Raw genomic sequence first — 12,791 nt, 5'->3', positions numbered from 1 at the left:
ATTTTAAAAGGTAACTAGAGATTGAATTCAAAAACTGAAGAATTGGAGTTATTCCAATAGTATCTTTCCATTTACTAATTGTCTTCTATTCAGCCTTATTTTACTTTGACAGACCCACCTACTTCTATTTAGTCATTTCTTATCTATCATTCCTTCTATTTAACCTCTTTTTGCTCAGTGATAGAGTTCTAATTTATTTATTGGGGAATAGAAGAGGGTACAGGAAGAATTATTCTATTGTAAGACAAAGAGAAAATTTTTATTTTTTAAAGAAGAAATAACAATAACATTAGTCTTAAATTGTATTATTCTTTTGAAGTTTTGCCAAGTCACTGAAGTCATTTCTCTATAATTGTATTTGAAACGATACTATTGCTCATCTAGGGAGGATTTCCTAGGCAAAGAAATGCTGTCATACTTTTAGGCAGATACCATGTTATAGAACCTTATGGAAATAAGTTATAATTCCTGTGGAATTTTAGATAGGGCTTGGATTCTTATGACATCAGGAAATTGGATGATTACATCAAAAACTTTTTTTACCTTCTTGGTCATTGTTTCCAGTCAAGGAAATGTAAAGGAATGACCCTCCCACATGTCACTGCTGTCATATATTGAGTAATCCAAGGAATAGTGTTTGTTAACACCTTAGAAGGATACTTTTATTTTATTTACACCAGGTCTTTGTTTTAAGGGATTATCTTCCTAAAAATTCTGATTCCATTTGTAGGGTCACTTCCTACATATTAGGCCAAAGAAGCTGAAGCATTTTGATCAATCCCTTGGCCAGAAATTTATATGTTCAAGATTTACTGCTGCTTTGGAACCTTCTATATCTAAAGCTACCTTGACCTTGACTCTAGGCATATTTTTTATTTGTGCATTTTAAAATGACCTCTATCCTCTCCTATTTGGCCATTATGGAGGAATTTTAAATTTTGTATAAGACAAGTAATCAAACACTTTGCTTCCTGGCTTTATCTCCAGCAGCCGATACCAGTAATGTTGAATGGTATCTGAGCTTCTTAGTTCAAGGCTCTGAACCAAGATTCCTGAGTTTTTTATTTATAAAAGGAAATAATTGATTAAAAAAAAAACCCTTTATATGTCTAAATTACATGGGACAGAGTTCTGTTGCTTGTACAAGTAGTCATTTCCTGGAGATCAGTGTGAACCCTAGACAAATAACAACTCCCATTTATTGAATATGTATTCAACTGAAAGCACTGTAGCAACCACTTTGCATACAGTTACAAATCAATCCTTACAGCAACTCTACAATGTAGTCATAATTAGCCTCCTTCTACAAACAGAAGGACTGAGGGTCAGAAACGCTAAGTAAGTGGCCTGAGGATAAACAGCTAAAACGTTAACAAATTGCAGACCTGGTCCCAATCTATTTCAATCTTATATTAAAATCTACGTTCTTTACTTTGCCACAGTCTATTGACCGAAACATAGAAGAAAAAAATAATAATGTTCCTGTTGTCATTCCTTCTCTTTCCGGTTGCAGTCTTACTTACAAAAGTATAACCCAGATCATTTGACTTACATAAGTTATAAAACAATATATAAAATAATTTATATTTACACATTGTGATACTTGTCTATGGTTGCTGGCAAATGATGTTACACTATTGAATAAATTTCATTTTCCAATGATTTTTCCTCAAGATCAAGTGCCAGAATAAAAAAAACTTTAGCAGTAGTATAGTTTCATAATTTACCCAGTAATAATGACAATTTGAGATGTGATATTCTATTTAAAATGGCAGATGTTAATACAAAAATTATTAATGGCATAGAAAATAGATTATTAATACTGAGGGTCTGGAATTTCACCCTGTCTCCCCACCCAGCTTCTCCAGGGCTATTTCCACCCTGAGTCAGAGCCCTCCCAGAAACTGTTCACCCAGCCCTTGGCAGAGGCCAAGAATAGCATCAGGATCTTCAGTAACAATGAAAGGAGACCAAGGAACAACTACGTGGAGGTCATCCAATGAACCTTATCAATGGGATTTTCAGATGTTGATGTGACTCACAGTTTTAAATAGAGAGAATCAAATTGGCAAGATCCTACCACATTCCTATTTTATGTACTAGTGCACACCATATATTCACTAGTATTTACTAGTTTAGGCTTGGTGTTTTTCTCTGCAGCCTTTTATATATGCATCATCACATTATGGCCAGTGATTTTTTTTTATGCTTTCTATCATGTAACTTCTCAGAATCCCCTTACTGCTGGCTTCGTAGTTTATTCCTTTCCCTGCAGGCTCATTTGGGTAGATTAGCCGCCGAATAGATCAGCATCATATAGTATCTAAGCAGAATGCAGAAAGCATGCTAGGCATTACTCAACAGTTTTGCTTTCTCATGGGCAAAAATAGTCAACACCATGCCTCTCCTCATGCAACTTTAACATGTACTTGACTTGTACTTAAGTATGCCATTGAGGAAGCTTTCTTTCTGCTGTGAATCTTAACTATTTGGAATTACACTTAATTTTTCCAGGACTACTGATAAATAAAGAGATCTTAAGAAGCTAGTTTACTAATGTAATCTGTAACTTTGCTACCCGAGTTAACAAATGTTCAAAAAGCTATTTCATTTATTCCTTTTCCCTGAAAGGGATATTTCTGACATATTCAAAGTCTGGAAGACATTGGTAACTAATGCTGAGATCAGACAGAATTCCATGCAAGGAGATAATTGCAATCTTTTAGTAAAGAGATCTGTTCATTTTGTTTGCTGTTCCCTGACAGAGACATGACCGTTTCAGCTTCAGAATATGTTAAATCTCTCTCTTTTTCTGCTCTCAGCTTCTTTGTCTTAGGCACATACTAATAAAAATGCAAATTCATTTTACGCTTATTTTGTGCCAGGTTTGGAATACAACTAGAAAGTTTTAAGCACATGTGCAGCTTTTAAAAACTATTGTTACATCTTTTGGGGAATTTAAAAACTATAAAGTGTCTGAGTTCAGCTTGTTGAATGATCTGCTTCAAATTGTAAACACCATGAGAACATTTCAATAATAATTTTATAGGAGAACTAATTTGAATGTTTCTCATATTCTCAAAAAAGGTGGCCTGGAAAGGATCTCTGTAAACAAACAATATTTAGTTGGAATTGTCTTAATTGAAAGGAAAATTGCATGTAGAAATCACCTGTGCCAGACTCAAAGTGGCCCAGCTCTGCTTGCGTTAATACCTTTTAAATGGTATTGCAAAAGTGACACAATAAAATTCAAATTTGATACAAGTGTTAATGGAATGGAATATTCTCATTAAATTAGATGTTTTAGGTAAGTCATACTGAAGCAGAAAGCTTTTTGTTGCCATTATTATGGAAAAACTTAGAAAAAAAAATCAGTGCATGCCCTTCCTCAGTAAATAGAGTATCGTGATTACAACTGATGTCAACTTTGGCAGGGGCCACAAACGGAAACATGTCCAGGGCCAGGTAAGAGAGACGAGCAAGTGACATAGGTCAAGGAAAGCACATCCAAGAGCATATCCTGCCTTTAGGAATAGCCTCCCAGTGTCTGTTATGAAGCAATCTTTTGGTGAAAACTGTCTTTCTTGAGCAGACCTATGGTGTTTGTCTCTTCACGTTCATTTAACACCATTCAACATTCCAGTGAAATGTAGATATTGCTTTGCTTCTATTTTATAAATGAGGAGGAAAAGTGGTGCTAAAGGGATCAGAATCTTGTCTGGAGTCACACACCCCTACATAGCAGTGCCCATAGTAGACACTAAGCTTTGTGGCATGAACCGCTACTCATCATTCATCTTAATAACTACAGAATGACGATAAGTGAAAGGCTTTACACAAGTTAACCTATTTAATTTTCACCATCTGAATGTTTTTATACCTGCTTTATACCTATGGAAACTGGATTCCAGAAAGGTTCAGACAGCTGCCCAGGGTCACATAGCTAGTCATTGCAGAGCCGGCAGTTGACGCCCAGGTGATCTGTCTCCATAGCCCCTGCTGGTGGTGTGGTTCTCAGCTGCAGCTATTTTACCCTTCAGAGGACATTTTCATGTCCCAAGACATTGGCTGTCATAACTAGGGAAAGAGGGGGCTACTGGCAACTATTGGGTAGAGACCAGGATCCTGTTAAATATCCTACAATGCACAGGACAGCCCCTTTGTCAAATAAAAAATATATCCAGCCCAAACTGTCAATAGCACCACTCTTGAGAAACCCTGGTCAGTGCAGTTATCATGGTACAACTATGTAGATAAAAGATTAACTATCAGGACAGATGTTGACTGACACGTCATTTAAAGTTTCATCTCTAAATAAATCTCTATTTGATTACTTCTATGCTGTTTGCCTCTTTCCTCTAATAAATCATGCAGATAATTTAGGTTGTTATTTAAGTTGTTTGGTTTTTATATCTTATTACAATATTCCATATTAAAATTCTATATTCTATTTTTAAAAATTATACTTTGAATCTCACTTGTATAGAGAAACTTAAAGGCTTTTTTAAATCCATCTAGATATGCACGTTATTAAAATTCTACCATACTTCTGTACACAGTCATCTCTACCCAAAATTGCTCCCAAAGAATCTTACCTCTTTTTTCCTTCTGACATTTATAAGTTACTTCCCACAGCCTTAATTAGTTAACAGCTGTCTTGGCATATTGCTTTCCCTCTCCCTTTTACCCCTGACATGCTTGTTATCTCTATTAATTATTTTCAGAGTTAACAGAAACAATGTGTAATGGGTTAGACAGAGAGGGAGTTGGAGTTCAGGAGCAGTGAAATCACCAGAGCAGGAGAGTTGGCTGAGAGGGAGTGTGTCTCCTGCTAGTGAAGTAAAAGACATAAGAGATAAAATACTTTTTTGAAGATAGGCTGTTTCATGAAGGAAAGGGGAAGGGGCTTAGGCAATGGCCATTAGTCCACAGGTCTCCTGTCAACAGTGGTTTATTTAAATATCTGTTATAGATTCGTAATTCTTAAAAATATGCCTTGAGGTACTTGGAACTTTCGTTGAAAAGAGGTATCTCTCTAGGATTCAAAAAAAGATCTGTTTTTATAAGGTTGAAAAATTGACTTATCTTCTTAATAAGCTTCTGACCAAACTAGAACTTTCTAGATTTCAATGTTGTATACATTTGGTCAAAGTGACTTCCTGTTTTTGGAGAGGGAAAGAGATTAAGAAGTCTTCAAAAGCTGCTTACATCTAGAGTGTCATTTAAATATTGATTTTATGTGAGTTAAGGAAAAGCTGGTTAAAAACATGGATTACATTTTCCTTAAAATACAAATGTTTCTAAAAACTAAGAAGGGTGAATGGTTGGCAAGATGTGACTATCTTTTGTCAAAGCAAAAATGCTTGAAAAGTAGTTGTTACCATTTTAAAAAGTTTTCAATACAGCTAGATTTACCTTGCGTCTAACTTGTTCTCTGTATTCACTAGCATTATGCAAACTGCCATAAATATATTTTAAGATTATGCTTTTTATTAGGAAAAAGGAATAAGAATTTAGCTGGCAGAATTTGGATTTTTGAAGCTTTTTTCAATTACTTTAAAATTATATTCTTAAGAATTGCTGTGAGAAAACTTTTCTTATGCAGACCCACGTGTTAATGCTTTCTAAGCTTCTTCATAAGTTGGTTTCATATCTCATGTAAAGCCAACTCATGAAAATTTGATTTGTTTCTATCACAACAATTATAGATGATAGAGAAATAAAGTGTTATTTGTTACTTAGAACTTACATTATAAGTGTAACTAGTTAATTTAGCTCTTTTGCCAAGTTCACATAGTTGCCATAATACAGAAATGTTTACCAAGATAGTTTAACCAGATTTTCCCTTAAATAAAATACAGTTAATATTGGAGAGTTCAGTGGGAAACAAAAACTATGGAGTAATTTGAACTTAAATGTTATGATACTAATTGGGCTCAGTTACATACTAATCTTTGGCTTATGCCAAAAGGCACCGACGAATGAGGAGACTACCAGTGAACTTTTACGTCGTCTCTCTGTTAGGTATCTAGTTATAAACTTGTTATTTGAGACAATCAGTTTAATTTCTGGAAGACTATTTATAGAAAAAAAATACCAATAGTATATCTAACTATGTAACTGTTGATAGCAATGTATGTAATCATCAGATTTCTCATGTTCTCTAAATTTCATCCTCATTTTCCTACTCTTCTCTAACTTTCTCATTACCACAAAGAATGGCACAGTTGGCACTACATAAATTGTATTTGTCAAATTAACACAGGTATAAAAGATATCATACAACAAAAATACTGAATATAAGTTGAGAAATCTGTAATCTTTACCTTGTATAAGCAGTTGGAAATAAGAATCAGAACTGCTGTTAGTTTTGAGCATTTACTGCCTGCAAGAAATTACACTAAATAGTTCACATACTATTGTCATCTTTTTAATCTTGCCAGCAATTGTGGAAGGCAGGTATCATTTATGTGTCACCGAGGATGGAACTGAGAACTTTTGTTGTAAGGTGACAAACCTAGGACTTGAGTACAGGATTTTCTGCTTCTAAAGAGAGTTTATACTATATCATGTTACACATCAAATGTGTATATAGGTATATGTGGATGTTTGAAGGTATATTTGTATATATGTGTTTATAGGTATACACACATACATGCAGTTCAATATTTGTTACAGAATTTCCCCTTAGAATGTGATTGTCAGTAATGTGTCTCTATTTCTGAATATTTAATTCTCTGTCAGTTGCATCACTTGGAGTCTAATGTTAATCCACAGAGATGCTGATCACTTTTTATTAGTTATGTTGAATTCAGCTCTCTTCATCTTTTTAAGTTACAGATTTTTATGGGACTTTCGTATGTAAAATATTTTAATACATGGATATTGATGTTATTTTTTTTAATGTCAATGTCTCTAGTAAAACCATAACCCTTCTCAGGTACATTTTTATATAAGTCATACAGTTTTCTTCATAACAGATGTTTGAATATGCATGGAATGGAGCTGTGAAATTTCACTCCTTTCTTTATTTCATTATTCGTTACAGGAACATCCCTCACTAGGCCAACTTTCAGAAAAATTAATAGACAACAACATTAATGTTATTTTTGCAGTTCAAGGACAACAATTTTATTGGTATAAGGTATGTTAACTCTAAAAATGTGAAAATTAAAATTTTTTCATTGGTAATTGAAATTAAGAGATTTCTTTAGAGCCACAGATAAGGACTCTGGAATTATTATACTTTGTACAATCTAAATTCTATATTGTATTACTAAAGTATCATTTACAGTGTCTTAACTTAGCATTTCAGTGTAATTTCTATTTAGGTTTGTAACATCTAGAACTAAATCTGAGAATTGTATTTGATACACTTGAGGTCAGCCTGATGCTTAGGGTGGTCTCAAATTTGACAACAGCAGAGAAGACTTACCAGGCAAAAAGTAGTTAACTATCCATCTCTGCATCTTGCATATCCAGATTCCTTCTTATTTTGGTCCATGAGCATATCCTCATGATAGGTTAAAGCTGGAGAATATCAGCTTAATTCTCAATAGCACAGACACGCCTAGCTTTGGTCTAGGTCATCCAATAATGGACCAAAAGGGACCACTGAAGTGGCTGAGCCAGTCAAAGCCTTCACACATAAGAATAATCTTGGTAGTGTCCAGAGTCCTTTGGACCAGGTGAGACCCTCAAGCAAAATTAGCAGCTGTGTCACACTGGAGGTGCCACGGATGCCCCAGCATAGACAGTTTCTCTATGACCCTGCTGTAGCTTTCTTTTCACAATCTTTAAGGCTCTTTCTTCCTAGAAACTCTTGTTTTCCTTTTCATGAAGCTATGATACCCAATTTTCATTGTTCATCTCTGTTCACTTGGTCTCCTTCATCTCCTTTGCTATCTTTGCTTCTACGATCAATTCCCTAATTGTACATCCCCGCTCAGTGGCCAGTCCCAGTGCCCTCTACTGATTTTTTAAAACTGCAGAGAAATTACATTTTCATTGGCTTCAATAAATACTTGAACTCATTTGCATATGCCACAGCTGGTGTTCCTTCTACCAGTTTCGCTATTACCTCCCTAGTTTATCATCTGAAAGTACTACTTTAATCATATCACTTCTTACCTTAGAAATCTATGGTGAAACTTTGCTTTATTCAGTTTGTGTAAATTTATGGAGTGCAAGTGCAAGTTTGTTACAGGCATAGATGGTATAGTGGTGAAGTCAGGGCTTTTAGGGTATCTATCACTCGAATAGCACAGATTGTACCCATTAAGTGATTTCTTATCATCCACTCTCCGTCCAGGCCCTCATCCTTCTGAGTCTCCATTATCTATCATTCCACATAATGTATACACATTATTTAGCTCCCACTTATAGGTGAGAACATGTGATATTTTTCTTTCTGTGTCTGACTTAGTGAAACTTTATTTAATTTCCTGTTTTCTCAAATTTATATACCATGGAATCACTTTTCAAGGTAATAACAAACTAACCTCTGCAGAAGTAGGACTCTGGCCAGAGTTAACTGGCTCAAACCACTTTATGAACCACAGTAACAGCTTCCACTTATTGAGTACTTAACTATTGTCAGGCATTGAGTTTGTAGACATTTATTAATCTAATCCTCTTAGTAACTCATAAAAATGAGGGCAGACATCTTAATATGCCCATTTGAAAGATGAGGAATTGTATTTAGGGAGGTTAAATATTTGCCCAAGGGTTTCTAACAACCCAAATCCTGTGCTCTTGATGGCTAAGCTTAATAGTTGACTTCGAAATACTGTGCAGCTTTTTATGGCTTTTGTGTCCTCTTTGCTGTTCCTCTAACATTATTTCTTGATAGCATTATTGGCATTAGTGGTTTCTTCCTATTCTTTTTGAAATGTGCCACTAACTGAAAAACCATAAAACCAAGTTTATTATTAACTGAATTATGTGCAAAGTCAGAATCAACTGATTCCAAAGCCTGGGAAGCTCCAGTGTGAGCCCCACGCATGCCCCTGCAGTCATCTCCTTTGACTACCTAGAAAACTTTTTAATCAATCACTTTTCACCTGGGTTCTAACAACCTGATAGCTGATCTCTGTAATCCATCATCCATCTGGCTGCCAGGATGATCTATTGAAATCACAAGTGTGACCACAGTACTCCCTTGAGTAAAATGTTTAAGTGGTGCCCTCTGAATTAGAGGATCAAGTCTCGAAGTTGGCACATGAAGCCATGTGGTCTCTGCTTGTCTTTTTGGCCTTATTGCCCCACTGTTCCTTACCTTGCAGCCATGCTTCTAATCCTCCTGTGTACAAGCATTCAATCAGGCTGTTTCTTTCCTCTGTGCCTTTGTTCTTGCTGCCTACCTTCGCTTCTCATGTCTGGAAGCCCTTCTTCCTCATTACTTTATTAACTCCTACTCATTCTTTAAGATATGGCTTATAAGTCACCTCCTCCAAGAGATAGTCCTTGGCAACCTTCCCCAGCTCTGAAATGCTTGCCAAGAATCCCTCTCATTAGGGTCTGTGTATATCACTATTGTTTCTCATGTTCAAATGTACAGTGTTTAGTGAAATTGTCATTTATATACTGTGAGATTCTTAAGGGTACAACTATGTGGCCTAGTGATTTAGCATCTCCAAAGTGGTATAGAGTAGGAGCTCAATAAAAGTCTAATAAATTAAGTTTTTTAATCTATAAATGATAGAGTTTTCCCTGTGACTTGAGGTATCAAATTATTAATGTCTTAAGTAATGGCGGGCACACAGCAGGAAGTTAATGATACTTGTGAATAGAATAAAATGCAAGAATTAATGGATTTCAAAACTTTTTACTATCTGATTTCCTACAAATAAGTGCCATTTAATCAGACTGGCCTTTTTTCTATTTTTGCTTCATCTACAATTTGAATAGACCTTTAAGCCTTTGTTCATTCTCCCTAAAAATAACTACGGTCTTCTCTGTAATTAATAAGCAACATCCATCAAGAACACATACTCCATGAAGTTTCCACTTGTGACTGTGAGTTTTCCTAACTAAAGAAGTTTTGGGAAATGCTGCATTAAACAGTGTTAAATCATTTCCAAACTACAGGCCCACTCTGAACCTTTTAATTTGCAAATTTGCACTTTATGTTTTTAAGTGGAAGAAACCATATGCAGAACTTCTCAAACTTTTTTGTATGTTTAAAATCTTTTGGGGTTACAGTCCATGGGAGACACTTGGCAGATGCTCACCTACACTTGAACTGGATTTTTAGTTGTCATGTACAGTGATTTCAGATGCACACACACAGTCATGCACATGTACAGACACACAACCACTATATGGGTATATGTTCTGGCTGCTCTGCTAGGTTGCTTCTATTTTTCTTATGTCTTACATGTTTTCATTCATGTAATGGTTCACCTTCAATGGATAGCTAAAGAAATATTTAATATGTGTTGGTTGCTAAACCACTGCATACTATTGTCATTGTTTAAATGCTACTGATATGTTTTATAGGATCTTCTACCCCTCTTGCCGGGCACCGTTGCTGGTGAAATAAAAGCAAAGTCTGCAAACCTCAATAATTTGGTAGTGGAAGCCTATAAGGTATGTATATATTATATACAATTTTTAAAATAAACTGTTTATCCCAATTTATGTGGCAAGGTACAAAGTAGTTCCATGTCATCTTGAGAGGAGAAGTAGAAAGCATATTAGATTAGGAATTAAAAATCTGAAGTTCATCCCTGGCCATACCACTAACTAGCTTTCTGCTTTGGGAAAGTCATTTCTGCTTTCTGTGCCTCACTTGTCTCATTGATAATCAACTAAGATTGGGCTAGAGGCTATCTAATTTCCTTCTACATCCAATGCTCAGTGAATCACCAAATCATAGCTATAAACTGTACCTTATTACCATGAAATTGCATCATTTCTTCTGCCATAATGATAAAGTAGAAGTCCACGGTTACGTAAAGCAATAATCTGCCAGGGAAGCTGAACTATCTGGGATATAACAATTATTAAGAGGACTCTGTTGGAGTCTTTATGATCAACCACTTAATTTTTCAACAATTATTTTAGCAGTTTTATCAAAAGAGTTTGATGAAAAGAATCACCTTAGTAGATATTCTATTTTCTTGAGTTGATGGTTGTATGCTGTTGTCAGTCCTATGAAGAGTGAATGCTTCAATGCAAAGAATTTAAAGAAACACCTGTTCCTTCAACCTGGGTCATTCCTAGATAGAACCACCTCTGTTAAAATGTTGTGATAATAGTGACTGCTACTTTTTTCCAGTTACTTTCCATACATGATCTCATTCAGTTCTCACACCTGACCTGTAAGGCAGGTGGTTAGTACTCCCATTGTATATTAGTAGAAACCAAGACTCAGGAAAGTGAAACAAATTCATCAAAGGTTCCTCAACTAATAAGCAGAAGAAAGTGGAATCAGAATCCAGGTGTTCCTCTACTTCCAGCCTCAGGTGCTTCCTCCTGTGCAATAACACCTGTTTTTCATTGTTTTACAGGGTGTCAAAAGATATGCTTTATGCTACCTTGACTTTACCGGCCAACTATAAAGTCTCATTTTCCCAAATTCTCTGACTCCCTTCCTGACACATAAAGTTTAATAGTTAAATTGTAGCACAAAAATATTCTTTAGCAGCTTTATATGACAGAAGCATTTTCCATATTTTAAGTGTCAAGATTTACCCTTTGTGATGATATGTGTTCTCAATGTTTATTTAAACTTTATCATAAAATATAAGTATTACTGGATTAAAAATGACTATTTTGTTAACAGACTGAGAAATATCTTTGAAGGGCTTAAAATGGAGTCATGGAAATATGTAAAAAAAAAAACAGAATGTTTTGAATGAAAATAATCTAATCCTTCAGTATTTCTTATTTCAAATATGATTGGGTCATTATGTGGAAACACTGTTTTTATTCATCCTTTTATAGAAAGAGACTCTTCGATCTAGCTAAAATTAAATCTATGATTTAATAAGCTTGACTCTGCTTTGTTGCTTACATTTGAAACTACTATCATATGTAATTTAAAAAAATAATGTCTCTGCAGAAACTCATTTCAGAAGTGAAAGTTCAGGTGGAAAACCAGGTACAAGGCATCTATTTTAACATTACCGCCATCTGTCCAGATGGGTCCAGAAAGCCAGGCATGGATGGATGCAGAAACGTGACAAGCAATGATGAAGTATGTGGGTGTGCATTTTTCCCTTTTAAAATAAACTAAGTTGTCTGGCATACTTTCTTACAGAAAAATCAAACCATTCTGAAAAATTTTACTTATTATTGACTCTAAGTATCATATTTATATTTCAAGGTAATTTTATTGTTCCTCCTCAAATTTCCTATTTTAGTTCAGTTGATCTCTCCAACTCTCAGGTTTTAATATGTATATGGGTGTGTGATATTAAGCAATTATTTATCAATAGCAACTTTAAACTTAGGTGTCATGACCACTATAAATTAGGAAATCACACATCCTCAAATAAGTAGTGTCTATGTTTATAATAATGGTAATGCCTTTTCGGTTACATATTCACAAATTCTCAAAATAAATGTGAAATTGAAAGTCATATAACATAGAAAAGAATGGGAATGATAGAGCAGTTGAAAAAGGCTAAGAATTTCAAAATCTTTCACTTTGTGATTTCCCCAAAACACTCATAATTATTTAAATTATCTAAAAAGAAGTAGAGAAATTGGTTAAGAAAGACCAATACAAAATGAGAAGTGTCATCATTTACCAAAAAAGGATTGGGATGTAAAGAAGACAGACC

The 12,791-nt window shown here is 34.9% G+C and overlaps 1 protein-coding gene across 3 annotated transcripts in view; it reads left to right on the top strand.

Moving 5' to 3' along the window:
- Positions 1-12,791, top strand: part of ITGB8 (integrin subunit beta 8) — a 150,333-nt gene that overhangs the window by 51,123 nt on the left and 86,419 nt on the right. For all 3 annotated transcript variants that reach the window (XM_035253688.3, XM_078342072.1, XM_078342073.1), the window contains exons 7-9: positions 7,049-7,144; positions 10,501-10,590; positions 12,068-12,202. In XM_035253688.3, coding sequence (XP_035109579.1) covers positions 7,049-7,144; positions 10,501-10,590; positions 12,068-12,202 — 321 coding nt within the window. The remainder of the gene's footprint in view (positions 1-7,048; positions 7,145-10,500; positions 10,591-12,067; positions 12,203-12,791) is intronic.

The sequence above is a fragment of the Callithrix jacchus genome, chromosome 11 (assembly GCF_049354715.1).
Source record: "Callithrix jacchus isolate 240 chromosome 11, calJac240_pri, whole genome shotgun sequence".
Lineage (NCBI taxonomy): Eukaryota > Metazoa > Chordata > Mammalia > Primates > Cebidae > Callithrix > Callithrix jacchus.
Note: the sequence above shows the minus strand (reverse complement) of the source record. Positions and strands in the feature narration are given on the sequence as shown.